Genomic DNA, 14679 nt, shown 5'->3' with positions numbered 1-14679 from the left:
TCATGTAGAATAGGACATCATGTTGACTCTATTCATTACATTTCTATCTGTTATGTTCTGAACATTTAACTTCATTGAACAAATCCCTCTGGTAGACTGTCATTCACATCAGGTGGTCTAAAGACTGGATTATAATTCCCCTGGATCTGGGATGATCTAGGGGGTGAGTCACAAACATCAGTCTCTCCCGGAAAAGATAAATAGATATATAGATATTACATTCATTGAAGCTGCAAGCAGCATTCCAGGGTCATCCTAGTACAAGCCCGGAGCCCCACAATGCTCTGTTTACGGTCCCGTATAGGGTTCTGACTGGGGAATACATCTACGACCAGAAGTTACTTTTTTTGTAGCAGGTTAGGAGACTGAGGTTAAGGTTAGCTAAATTACTCTCCTAACCTGTATGAAAAGTAACTACCAGTCGTAGCTGTACTCTATCTAGTCACAACCCTTGCATAGCATATTCTACTGTCCTTATGTACATAATGTTTACAGTCCAGAAGTTACAGCCTTAAAGTGTGCTATAGCGCCATCAACTGGTCTGGAAATGCCATCTTTGTTTACAATAATGGTAGGGTTTCTGCACCTTCAATGCTAGGACCTCTAATTAAAATATGAAATTGATGAATTGTATAAACTGTGATGTGATTATGCTGACAAAAGAGAGGAGTTTGATCGCTATCTTGTGGTTTTAAAAGGAAGTTACAAGAAAAAACATGAGAAAGGTGATTCATCCTAACCTACTTGACCATATGAACTGGCAATTTGGGTTGACAGTAATTGGTTAATCAACAGCTGAGACTAGATCTGACTGGTTGGTCAGCTGTTGAGTGTCACTCTTACTGGGTGTTGGGGTTGTCCTGGGGTTGCTCCTGCTTTGGCCACCGGGCTTTCAAGGCCTCCTCGGGGTTGATCTGATTGAATAAAACATCCCTCTGTTAGTATTGGTACAGGACTGATTAGTCATATCACATGGTATGATCCAGCTGGACACAAAAGGACAGAGAGATACATAAACACACACTGGGGTAAACACAACCCCTCCTGTGTAGTCTGTGTGTGCCGAGTGCCCAACGCAGGGTCTCGTCTACAGAACATTCTACTGGGAGGTTATTCAGGGCAACCTGTCTCAGAACGCCTACTCTGTCTATGATGAACAGACCCCTGGAGTAGAGGAGGAGGATTGGTAGAGGAGAGTAGAGGAGATGACCTGTGCCTCTACCCTCATTTGTTCATGTTTTTGTGTGGGAATTGGTTGAGGATGTGTATCCTGTCTGAGTGTGTGTCCCAGGTCTTCCATGTAGACTCTGTAGTCCTTGGCAATCTGGTGAGTGATGTCAGAGAGAAGAGGGATTGTTATTGGTCCCAGCCCACCCTACTTCCTGAGTTTAATTATGTTGACATCAATCAACCAATCAAATTGTCTTTGTATAGCGGGATTAGGGGTCAGGAGTTAGAATTTGTAGCAGGCCAGGTTTGTGAAATGGGAGTCTGTAGAGCAGGCGACCACCTCGGCCCCGATGGCACTGAACTCTTCCACACACTCACTGAATGCTTTCACCTCAGTGGGACAGACAAACGTACTGCAGGACACACACTTTTACTGAACGGTATAGGGATAGGGAATTCTCGAAGGACCATCACACAACTTTCATTTAAAAAAATCTGTGTCTCTGACTCCATCTCTAAGAGATGAGCTGAAACCAGATAGATTGAAGTACTCACAAGTCCAGGAATAGTCAGACAGGTTGAACTGTTTAAACCGTTCATCAACCCAGCCTGTCTGGAGTAATTATGGTTATGTACCTAGGTCAAGGGCACATCGACATATTTTTCACCTAGTCAGCTCAGGGATGTGTACCAGCGACCTTTCGGTTACTGACCCAACACTCTTAACCGCTAGGCTACCTGCTGCCTTACATACTCTATGTAGGCATATGTAGTCTAATTTATACTGTGCACAGGTGAGACCAAGATCAGGTGAATGGCAGGTCGGACTCACTCTTGCCTTTCTCAGGTGCAGGGAACGACCAGGGACAGATGGACAATGGTCCTTCTAGCTGCCCGACGATTCAGCAGAGTTACAGAAGTAGAACATCTGTGAATAAACTATTTTCTTCTGATGACAGAGAAAGTTCCTGGGTAGCTACGAGAATGACAGCAGCTGTACATTATACATTTTTCAAATACCGGCAGAGCAGTGAAAACGTTTGAACATTTAAGGATACAGCCAGGCAATAACTGAAATAGATTTCAAGCACTTTTAGAATAGGCCTAAATATTGAACGATGAGAACGCGGGGGAACTTCTGTACAGGCATGCACCTGTAGTTTATAATCTTTATTATCATCATGTAATTTCCTTTTGTATTGGCCAACCCCGGGATAGTTGTAGTTGGCCAACCGACCCAGCACAAGAAGTGTCAGCTGATCTGTGTTGTCGGCGTTAATCTGTTCATTAGGTCTGCTGTTCTGTACTGGTAGAGCAGGGTGTCCAGTAGCATGCAAAATATGTTGACCCTCATCTCGAACGTGTTCCGACTGGGCAACGCCAGCAAGAATGTGGTACGTAGTCTACTGACAACCTGCGTGCCGCTGTCCATGATGCTGAAAGCTAGCTAGGTGATTTCGCACTGAGATAGCAAGCTAGCTTGCCAGACTTGCCGGATGAGAGGTTGGTAGTAGCTTCAGTCCCAGCTAGCAGTGCTGACCTTGTAGGCCTGGTAACATGGTCAGTCAGTACGAACTCAACAACACAACAACCAAATCGATGTACTGTCGCTGTCTACTGCGGGTATTGTTTATATGAGTTGTTACATACATTGACAGCCTGTCTATGCGTGCTCTATTCTGCCAGATTAATTTTAACAAATATGTGTAGGGTGTAACGGGATACCAGAGTACTGCAATACTCTTCTATGTATTTCCTATAAATTCACACTTATAAAGAACAGGGTAAAAGGCAATAAGAACATTTAGAAAACTGTGGCTGTAGTTCGCGTTTATCTTGGCGCTGTCCATGGTGCTTAGTGTTTTTTTGCGCGGTTATAAGGGCACAACAAGGGATTTCCGCATCCTACTTAAATGCTTCATTGTACCTGCGGCGTCTAAGTTTGCCGCACGGTGGCGCTGAAAGGATGGTGTGTAGGCTAGTGATGGTTGGGGCTATTTGTGTGCTAATCTCTTGGTTGTCTGCCTCTGGTCTATAGATTTTCCTCTGTAATGTTCTCTGTGAACTTCAGCACACCCCCTCAGCCGCATTCTCTCACCATAAACTCATCAGCACACCTTTCATGGTCAAAGATATTAGGCCCTAGAGGCTATATGAGTTTTTGCATAAGTTCCCCTAGTGTTTTAAAGATTAATTACAGACACCACTCACTTTCTCCTCTCTCTCCCAATGACTCCTTTTCCCCTCACTCTATCACCCTCTCTCTCCCCCCACCCCCCTTCTCTCTCGCTCTCCCCCTTCTCTCCCTGGCTTTTTTTGTAGGGAGCCCAAACAGTGTCAGAGGTAAGGAGCTCATAGCTCTGCTGTACAGCCTGTCCTGTAGGCCTGATTTAGCCTGTCAGACCATGAACACAAAACAGCTCATATAGAAAACAGCCTGTGTGTGTACTGATAGAGGCCCTGCCTCTCTTTGGTCCACTGTGGTAGATAGTGATAGTGATCGTTCTGACTACAGATTAGTCTGCTTTGTCCAGACCCTCTGCTCTTCCGTATTAGGGCAGCTGTCAGACTCCTCTGGCCGTGCTCTGGTCTGATTGGATGGTTCCTCTGTTCCCCAGCTGCTAAGTGGTCTGTCCGAATATGTCAATATAACCTCATCGCCTGCCCCAGCAACACCCCGACAACCACCAATAACACTAGTTAGTACCAGAGCACCCAGACCTAGTTAGTATCTGGCTGGCTGGCACTAACAGAGAAACCTGAACCTCAAACAGCCACGTTCCTTCTGCAGAATTCCCAGTCCTCCTTTCACACTGGGTGGATTTAGCCTGAGGAGGAGGGTGGCTGGCTATTGGACTTGTATTTCCTGTGTGTGTATTGCTCTCTCGTGTGTCATTCTCTCTCTCTGCAGGGGGCCAGGATGCTGGCGTCCACACGCTCCTTCGCTGACTTCACCCCACAGGCCAGCTTTGACATCAAGGTGAGTCCACATACACTTTTAGCACGCCCTGCTGAACGAGCCCTAGATATGACAAGGGAACTTCCTTCTTAAAACTGTTATCTGATTGGTTGGTTGAGCTGTCTGTCTCCCTCCCTTCCCTGTTGTTTCCAATAGAAGTGTGAGCTGCACCGTCTGGAGGAGGGCCCCTCTGAGACGGCGGTGTTGACCAGAGAACAGGGCCTCCAGTACTACAGGACTATGCAGACCATAAGACGCATGGAGCTGAAGGCTGACCAGCTGTACAAGCAGAAGATCATCAGAGGCTTCTGTCACCTCTACGACGGACAGGTCACAACACACACACACACACACACACACACACACACACACACACACACACACACACACACACACACATTAGATTAGCATATAAACACACATTCTCAGGGACACGAGAACATACACACGCTCCCCGCCCCTCACTCCTAGCTGCTGTTGGTGGTGTGTTACAGGAGGCATGTGCGATGGGCATCGAGGCGGGCATCAATCCAACAGACCACCTGATCACGGCGTACCGCGCCCATGGCTACACCTTCACAAGGGGCGTGTCTGTCAGAGAGATCTTGGCTGAACTCACAGGTGGGATACACCTAGACACTGATCTGAGGTCAGATCTCTATTTCCCCCTAATGGTTACAGTCAGGATTTAAGGAAGATAAACTGATCTTAGATCTCTGCAACTTCTACCTGAAATAGATCTCTACTCTCTATTTTTTTCTGTCTCTCTCTTTCTTTCTTTCTTTCTTTCTTTCTCTCTCTCTCTCATTCTGTCTGTCTGTCTCTCTCTCGCTCAGGTCGTAGAGGGGGTGTGGCCAAGGGTAAAGGTGGTTCTATGCACATGTACGCTAAACACTTCTATGGAGGGAACGGAATCGTGGGGGCTCAGGTAACTATCTGAACAGGTCACTTACACACACACACACACCCCCACACCCATGCATTCTCACTGTGTGTTTGTGTGTCTACAGGTTCCATTAGGGGCAGGTGTGGCACTAGCCTGTCAGTACCAAGGCAACAACCAGGTGTGCGTGGCGCTGTACGGAGACGGAGCAGCCAATCAGGTGAGGTCTATCTAACGGTTACAATGAAGTTATTAAATCATCAACATTGTCTCTTCTCTTGTCCAATCAGGGCCAGATCTTTGAGTCGTTCAACATGGCGGCTCTGTGGAAGCTGCCGTGTATCTTCATCTGTGAGAACAACAAGTTTGGCATGGGGACGTCTATAGAGAGATCCTCTGCTAGCACGGAGTACTTCAAGAGAGGAGACTATATACCTGGAATCAAGGTAGGACACACACACACACACAGTCAGTGAGTGTATCTTTGCTATATTAACGCCTCTGTCCCTGTGGTGTAGGTGGATGGCATGGACGTTCTGTGTGTGAGGGAGGCCATCAAGTTTGCTGCAGACCACTGCAGAGCTGGGAAGGTGAGCTATAATGGCTTGTAGAGCTGGAAAAGATGAGTTCTGATTGGGGCAGAGATTAAAAAGTTATAACTGATTTAACCACTTATGGTGCTCCTGGTGTGCTACAGGGCCGAAGATTATAGATATAGAGACATCAGGTCATCTTTGGAGACAGGTTATTGACTTGGCAGCGCAACTGTAACTAGAAAAATAGTGTAGACGCAACTGCTTACTAACTGTGAACAATTTTAGCTGGCTAGCTAATCATCAGCTAACTGTGGGACAAAACAATGAAGTTATTTACCATTAATTAGCCACCTCAAATGTCTTTGCTAGCAAACGCCATGCGGTTTCCAACACTGCAAGGGACAGACCATATATCAGTTCTATATCTTTGCTGCAAGTAACATCACCAGTAATGTTAACTTTTTGATGTTTTATGAAGTCTCCACTTTCCAAGCGTGTAGAATTCCCTGATCAGGCCATTCAGCAGTGTCATAGCAGCAGTGGTTAGCATTTTGAGTCTCTTGGCTTTGAAACCTCTCTGCCAGGGTCCTATTGTGATGGAGCTGGAGACCTACCGTTACCATGGACACAGCATGAGTGACCCCGGGGTTAGGTGAGATGTGATCTCTGACCCCTGACCCTGTGACCGTCACCTGACCCCCGGTTTCTCTCCACCCCCTCACTCCTCACCACACCTCTCTCCTTTTTCTCTCTCTCTCTCTCTCACTCTTTCTCTCTCTCTTGCCCTCAACCTTGTGTAGCCGCTCTACTTCACTCTCCAATGTAGCCTGTCCTGTAGGCTCACCCAGTGTCGTCCAGTGTTGGTTTGGGACGTGCCTAATAACACTCTACCATCGCTTCCATTCCAGGGCACGCTAGCTCTCTCTTGCTCTATCGCTCTCTGTGTGTGTGTTTCTCTCTCTCTCTCTCTCTCTCTCTCTCTCTCTCTCGTCAACGAAGGGCTGGAGCCGAACCCTGCCAATAAGGTCTAACTCCTCTTCTTCTTCCTATGTGTGATGTAATGTCCTGTAGCTACCGTTCACGTGAGGAAATCCAGGAAGTGCGCAGTAAGAGTGACCCCATAACCATGCTGAAGGAGCGTATGCTGTCCAACAACATGGCTTCTGTGGAGGAGATCAAGGTACTCACACCTTCACCGACAAACAAACATACAGACAGACATACACACAAACATACAGACAGACATACACACAAACATACAGACACAGGTGGTCCAATTCACTTTTTCTTTCCTTCTTCCTTCTTTATTACCTCCTTCCTCCCTACCATTAGGAGATAGATGTAGAGATCAGGAAGGTGATCGAGGACGCGGCCCAGTTTGCGATCTCTGACCCTGAGCCGCCATTGGACGAGCTCTGCAACCACATCTTCGCCAACAATCCACCCATGGAGGTCCGTGGGACCAACCCCTGGGTGAAACTGAAGTCTGTCAGCTAGACACACACACATGGACCAAACTACTGTACAGTCTATCAGCTACACATCCCTTCCTACCCTCTGCAACCAACCCCTGGGTGAAACTGAAGTCTGTCAGCTAGACACACACACATGGACCAAACTACTGTACAGTCTATCAGCTACACATCCCTTCCTACCCTCTGCAACCAACCCCTGGGTGAAAGTCTACTCCTCCTGTCCTCCGTCTCCCTTCTCTTATTCCCTCATGAATTGTCTCTAAATGCACTATAAGAAGAAGGTCATGACCCTGTAGGTCAGAGTTCAGTCTGTAGCAGCAATCCAAACCAGTCTGTCACCACTGACGTCACTGGTATTTATTGATACTGTATAGAGTATATTATGTAGTTTTATATTGATGTATTCTCCTGACACTGACGTCACTGGTATTTATTGATTCTGTATAGAGTATATTATGTAGTTTTATATTGATGTATTCTCCTGACACTGACGTCACTGGTATTTATTGATACTGTATAGAGTATATTATGTAGTTTTATATTGATGTATTCTCCTGACACTGAGGGACCACCTGTCTGTAGATTGGAGGTGAATGGCTTAGGGCAGGCTTTTGTTCCAGCCTAGCACTAACACACCTGATTCAATCAGTCATCAAGACATTGATTAGCTGGATCTGGTGTGTTCATGCTGGTACTTACTAAGCTTGCACACCCTATAAGTCTCCAGTACCAGGGTTGGCTACCCCTGGATAAGGGAGTGTGTGTGGGGATGGTTCTAGGTTAAACCAAGTTCATCTTCCTGTAAGGTTTCAGACTGTTAGTATGTATTACCTCTGACCCAGATGTTATTGTAGCACCGTAGCACTTTGACTAGATAGATAAACTAACGAGATGTCATTATGTCATCATCGAAAAAGGGACCATCAATGGTGGTCTATTTCTCTCTCTTCCTCTCCTTCTCTAACTTCCTCCCTGGCATCCATCCATCCTTCTTTCCGTGAGGAGCGGATACTGATCCAAGCACTAACAGAAGGACTGAAAAACTCAACGATTGTAATACAGTTTGTTGTGATTTGACTGAAGCAATAAAATTTGCCAGAGACTGTGTGATATGTTAGTTGTTTGTGTCTGATAACACTGCAGAGTTCTGTGTGCAGACAGCTAATAATGTACCAACCTCATGAGATTAGCTTCTCAGATGGAGCCATCTTGCTTCCACCTATCCAGTTCACTTTACATCCATAAATCTAAGACATCATCTACCAGCAGATGTCACCACAGCGCTAGAAGTCCACGCCCAGACAGTACAGCTGTATCTGAGGAGAGAAGACAGAGATTAATGTTCTGTCACCAAGTTCAGTCTGGCAGTTCAGTATAAATATCTTTGGGTTGTAATTATACTGTTCCTACCCACAGCACATCTTCAGTCACACACACACCTCTTTATTCACAGATAATGACTCTGTGCCAGTTCATGGTTCTCATTAGCCTTCATAGAGCCCATAAGGTGGATGGACTATAAATAGCTCATAGTAAAGCAGTCTCTCACGCTAAGGACCTCCAACATCAAACTTTAACTGGTGAGAAACGATTCATACAGTCAGAGACAGACCCCTCCAAAGTCAAGGGTGGCAAATAGACTGCTAATATTAAGGTATACTATACTATGTTGGGGCTAAATGTAGCCTATGATAAAGCCGATGATTCGCCTATCTACATCATATAATTATTATAGCCTTATCTATATCATATATCATTTAACACACAACCTGCAGCATATTTCAGTTCATCGCCTGAATAGCTCCGTATTGATCAGAGTAATATTCTGCACTCTGACTGTGGGCTCTTCATGTTTACGGAACCATTAGCTACAACGCACCACCTTCACCAAATAATAAAGTCTCTCTTCTCACCCGGTGTCTCATGTGACCAGCCCGGCTAGACTGTAAATCCTAGAGCAAGCCCCCTCACCTGCCTGTGTCCGGCTCGGAAGAGGTGTCCCGTAGTCCCGGTATAACAGGGCCCCGCCCCCAAATATGACGCAGCGTGACTCGTCATTCTGACAGGCAGGTAAGACACCCGGCGCCATATTGGGACAAAACGGAAGTGAGTGAGTGAGTGAGTAAGTGAGTGAGAGAGAGAGAGAGAGAGAGAGAGAGAGAGAGAAAGAGAGAGAGAGAGAGAGAGAATAGGCAGTGGAAACACGGCATAGTGACACAAGGGCGAAAGTGGAGAGCCAGACAGTTTTCGGTAAAAGGCGTTAGCTCAGCTAGTGTAATGTAGTGAACATTATTCCGCTAGAGAAAGACGGGGCGGCCCCTGTTTTAGAAACTCCTTGTCCTCCCATACGGGGCTAACGCAATAGCCTACTAGAATAGAACAGAGTTTTCGATTACTACATTGATTGCCTACGGTCCTGTCTGGAGCGAAGCTTTAGCGCTCTAACTAATAGACAACGCTAGAATAGATCAGAGGAAACCAGGACAGCTCCAGCGCCAAGATGCCCCTGGCACAATTGCCAGATCCCTGGCAGAAGATGGCACTGGGGCGGGCGGCAAGCGAGGTGAGTGTGTGTGTGTGTGTGTGTGTGTGTGTGTGTGTGTGAGAGAGAGAGAGAGAGAGAGAGAGAGAGAGAGAGAGAGAGAGAGAGAGAGAGAGAGAGAGAGAGTATTCATTTCCAGCACCAGAAAACTGTCTGCGGGAATAGATGTGAACAGATTATTATATTGAAGCGTCACGTTGACTGTCTTTGAGCTGCACTTCATAGATATAAACAAACGCGTAGCACCACGGGTCTGAGGCTGGCTACTAAAACCAAATGGATAAGTTGCTGAGCCTCGGATAATAGAGAGAGAGAAAGGCGAGTGGGCGGTCATCCGACAGACCGCACGATTTAGGATGCGGCTTTCAGCAGGCGTGTGTGTTTCCTGGATGATGCGGTTAAAGCAAGCGTGACGTGTTTAAAGAGAAGTGAGTAGAGTCGCCCGCGTATGATTGTCTGAAGACATTCTCTGATTCACATTTGATTCATAATTATACCCTAGTGTACTGTACACAGCCTTTCTACCTTTCTCTGTTCTCTGTCTATCTCAGTATATATCTCATGCTCCATAACAAGAGGATGGACATATTCTTGGTAACGTGTGTGTTCTCAGTGCTTTGTGGGAGAATGTTTCTAGGGCACAACAGCACTCTCACTCACTCAATCATTCCTACTCAACTAAGCAAGTTAACAATAAATGAGTTTTGGCAGCAGGTAGACTGACTGTTAGACTGTTGGGCCCTCAGTCAATACTGGTCCATTAGATAGCCATCACTGTATCACACTGTGTGTGAGTGAGTGTATGTGTGAGAGAGAGAGTTAACCATTTCATGACAGAGAGACATTAACCCTTTCATGACAGAGAGACATAAACCCTTTCATGACAGAGAGACATTAACCCTTTCATGACAGAGAGACATTAACCCTTTCATGACAGAGAGACATTAACCCTTTCATGACAGAGAGACATTAACCCTTTCATGACAGAGAGACATTAACCCTTTCATGACAGAGAGACATTAACCCTTTCATGATAGAGAGACATTAACCCTTTCATGACAGAGAGACATTAACCCTTTCATGACAGAGAGACATTAACCCTTTCATGACAGAGAGACATTAACCCTTTCATGACAGAGAGACATTAACCCTTTCATGACAGAGAGACATTAACCCTTTCATGACAGAGAGACATTAACCCTTTCATGATAGAGAGACATTAACCCTTTCATGACAGAGAGACATTAACCCTTTCATGACAGAGAGACATTAACCCTTTCATGATAGAGAGACATTAACCCTTTCATGATAGAGAGACATTAACCCTTTCATGACAGAGAGACATTAAGCCTTTCATGACAGAGAGACATTAACCCTTTCATGACAGAGAGACATTAACCCTTTCATGACAGAGAGACATTAACCCTTTCATGACAGAGAGACATTAACCCTTTCATGACAGAGAGACATTAACCCTTTCATGATAGAGAGACATTAACCCTTTCATGACAGAGAGACATTAACCCTTTCATGACAGAGAGACATTAACCCTTTCATGACAGAGAGACATTAACCCTTTCATGACAGAGAGACATTAACCCTTTCATGACAGAGAGACATTAACCCTTTCATGATAGAGAGACATTAACCCTTTCATGACAGAGAGACATTAACCCTTTCATGACAGAGAGACATTAACCCTTTCATGACAGAGGCCGTGAGATGACTTTCTGTCTTTTCGTTCCATCCGACATGTTCTCCCTCTCTCCCCCCTCTCCCTTTCTCCCCCCTCTCCCTCTCTCCCCTCTCTCCCCCCTCTCCCTTTCTCCCCTCTCTCCCCTCTCTCCCATCCTCTCCCTTTCTCCCCCCTCTCCCTCTCTCCCCTCTCTCCCTTTCTCCCCTTTCTCCCCTCTCTCCCCTCTCTCCCCTCTCTCCCATCCTCTCCCTTTCTCCCCTCTCTCCCCTCTCTCCCATCCTCTCCCTTTCTCCCCCCTCTCCCTCTCTCCCCTCTCTCCCCCCTCCCCCCTTCTCCCCTCTCTCCCCTCTCTCCCATCCTCTCCCTCTCTCCCCCCTCTCCCTTTCTCCCCTCTCTCCCCTCTCTCCCATCCTCTCCCTCTCTCCCCCCTCTCCCTTTCTCCCCTCTCTCCCCTCTCTCCCATCCTCTCCCTCTCTCCCGTCCTCTCCCTCTCCTCTCCCTCTCCACTCTTTCTGTCCCTCTGTTTCTCTCCCCCTCTCTTTCTCTCCTCCTCTCTCTCTCCCATCCTCTCCCTCTCCACTCTTTCTGTCCCTCTCTCTCTCCCCCTCTCTCCCCCTCTCTCCCGTCCTCTCTCTCTCTCTCTCTCTCTCTCTCTCTCTCTTTATCTTTCAATCATCCTGTTACATGTTTATCAGGCTTACTGCCGCACTGAACTAAGTAATAATAATGATAAGTGCTACTATAATGAATAATAATCATGTTGCAGCCTCAGTTTATTCTGAGTGATCCAATCACTTTCATATTAACGAAACATGTGACCTGAGAGCTCCAGTACACAAACAGTTTCACTATATGTTATGGTAATCCATTCCTCAGTATTTAGCTAGGTTGTGAAATGGGAATGACACAGTAATAACCTAAACATTACAATGCTGTTTCGTTGGGATTCACTACATCTAGCAACACCAGGTATTTAGAAATGGTGTTGACTTCTTTGAAATAAAATGGACATTACAATAACTAATAGTTGTTTATTGTGTTATTGCAGGATGCCCATCGACATGTTCTGGAGGATTCTATTGGAGAGGATGATTCTATGTCCTGTAACGTAAGTCTACACACACACACACGTACACTTGTACACACACACGTACACTTGTACACACACACGTACACTTGTACACACACACACACACACACACACACACACACACACACACACACACACACACACACACACACACACACACACACACACACACACACACTCAAACACCCCCCCCCCCCCCCCCCCTCCAAATGTCATATTATGTCTATATACAGTGTTGTAACAATGTGCAAATAGTTAAAGTACAAAGGTGAAAATAAATATAGGTTGTTTTTACAATGGTGTTTGTTCTTCACTGGTTGCCCTTTTCTTGTGGCAGCAGGTCACACATCTTGCTGCTGTGATGCACACTGTGGTATTTCACCAATAGATATGAAAGTTTATTAAAATTGGATTTGTTTTTGAATTCTTTGTGGGTCTGTGTAATCTGAGGGAAATATGTGTCTCTAATATGGTCATACATTTGGCAGGAGGTTAGGAAGTACAGCTCAGTTTCCAACTCATTTTGTGGGCAGTGTGCACATAGCCTGTCTTCTCTCTCTCTCTCTCTCTCTCCTCTCTCTCTCTCTCTCTCTCTCTCTCTCTCTCTCTCTCTCTCTCTCTCTCTCTCTCTCTCTCTCTCTCTCTCTCTCTCTCTCCAGCTCCCTCTCTCTTTCTCTCTTTCTTCCTCTGTATGTGTGTCAGCTGTATGTATAGACAGTTTAATGCAGAGGAGATGGCTTATAGATCTGCCGTCTGAGAAGAGCTGAGCAGCAATTATTAGTAATATCCCTAGAGTGACACACACACGACATCGAGGGGCATCTTGGTGGGGTCTTCCTCTCACTCTGACCACAGCTCTTTAATGCCGCACCCTGTTGTCACGGAGACAGACTGTGAAACCCCCTCTCTTTCTGGAAGTGTGTGTATCTGTGTGTTTGTGTGTCAGATCTGGGTCATTTATGTATGTCAAATTATTTCAAACACATGATTTGGATTTCCTGATATGATGGAAACAATGGAATAGACCTAAAGAAGCTGCGTCAAGAAAATCTCAAATAGTTTGTATTTGACCCTGTGTGTTGTAGTCCCTATGGAGAGTGTGTATGTAATGTATATTATACTTTGTGTGCGTGTGTGTGTGCGTGCATGTGTCCATGAGAGACGGAGAGAGAGGGATTGGCTGTGTCCAGCGCTCGCTGGCAGATGGTATTTAATCTTCTCAGGCCATCTGGACTGACTTTCTCTGGCGTCTTTAAACGCCCACGCACACACACACACACACAGACACAAACACTCTCCCCTACATATTTATTTGGACAGTGAGGCTAAAACTTTTATACTCTCTATACTCCAGTATTTTGGATTTGAGATCAAATGTTTTATATGAGGCGACATTACAGAATGTCAGCTTTTATTTGAGGGTATTTTCATACATTTCTAAATGGTAAAACAGATGTGGAAGCACTTTATGTATCTAGTCCCCCTATCTGAAGGTGTCATAAGTATTTGGACAAATTCACTTATAGTGTTACATTTATTCAAAAGTTTAGTATTTGGTCCCATATTCCTAGCACGCAATGACTACATCAAGGTTGTGACTCTACACACTTGTTGAATGCATTTGCAGTTTGTTTTGGTTGTGTTTTGGATGATGTTGTGCGCAATAGAAATGAATATGAATGTGTTGTCATTTTGGAGTCCCTTCCATTGTAAATAAGAATGCAATATGTTTCTGAGCACTTCTACATTAACATGGATGCTACCATGATTATGGATAATCATGAATGAATCGTAAATAATGATGAGTGAGAAAGTTAGAAGCATAAATATCATACCCCCCCAAAAAAGAAAAGAAATTGGGGTATGCAGTCAGGTGTTTCAGCGACGAGTCATTCTTCACTCCCTTATCTTCAATTATTCAGCCTTTATCAACCTTAAGACGTGTGTGTGTGTGTGTGTGTGTGTGTGTGTGTGTGTGTGTGTGTGTGTGTGTGTGTGTGTGTGTGTGTGTGTGTGTGTGTGTGTGTGTGTGTGTGTGTGTGTGTGTGTGTGTAAAATAATAATAATAATTTGCTGGGTGCTTATATTAGTCCTATTTCACACATGTACAAGTGTGTATTATACTCATGTGTGAATTAGAATTTCTGCATATTCCAACTCCCCCTGAGACACCCTCAGAGTGTGGTGTATGTGTTGTCTAGCCAGATTGTTCTAGATACCAAAGGGCCATCAGTCAAATGCAAAAACTGTTAAATCCCCTTGGATTGATGAGAAATTTAACAATTGTATGGTTGAGAGGGATGACGCAAAAGGAATGTGAAATAAATA

General features: G+C 45.3%; 2 protein-coding genes across 4 annotated transcripts in view; both read left to right on the top strand.

Annotated features, from left to right (window-relative positions):
• The first annotated feature begins 2404 nt into the window (after positions 1-2404).
• Positions 2405-8130, top strand: LOC106579465 (pyruvate dehydrogenase E1 component subunit alpha, mitochondrial). Of its 2 annotated transcripts, XM_014159398.3 has the most exons (12): positions 2405-2564; positions 3493-3513; positions 4082-4150; positions 4286-4459; positions 4624-4750; positions 4966-5057; positions 5140-5232; positions 5303-5458; positions 5531-5602; positions 6133-6200; positions 6620-6728; positions 6881-8130. In XM_014159398.3, exons 1-12 carry the CDS (start codon positions 2502-2504, stop codon positions 7043-7045), a joined length of 1209 nt encoding a protein of 402 aa, XP_014014873.1. In that variant the 5' UTR covers positions 2405-2501; the 3' UTR covers positions 7046-8130. The 2 variants fall into 2 exon arrangements, with proteins under 2 accessions (XP_014014873.1, XP_014014875.1); XM_014159400.3 differs by lacking the exon at positions 3493-3513.
• A 1021-nt stretch (positions 8131-9151) lies between these two features.
• The window catches only part of LOC106579471 (ribosomal protein S6 kinase alpha-3), a 32508-nt gene continuing 26980 nt past the window's right edge, over positions 9152-14679 (top strand). The window contains exons 1-2 of one of the 2 annotated variants that reach the window (XM_014159409.3): positions 9152-9586; positions 12310-12369. In XM_014159409.3, the coding sequence (XP_014014884.1) occupies positions 9524-9586; positions 12310-12369 (123 nt within the window). In that variant the 5' untranslated portion in view covers positions 9152-9523. Of the gene's footprint in view, positions 9587-9693; positions 9994-12309; positions 12370-14679 lie in introns of those variants that run through there. The other variant, XM_014159410.3, reaches the window with a different exon arrangement.

Source organism: Salmo salar, chromosome 19 (assembly GCF_965601325.2).
Source record: "Salmo salar chromosome 19, fSalSal1, whole genome shotgun sequence".
Classification (NCBI taxonomy): Eukaryota; Metazoa; Chordata; class Actinopteri; order Salmoniformes; family Salmonidae; genus Salmo; species Salmo salar.
This window is presented reverse-complemented; position numbering and strand designations above follow the sequence as displayed.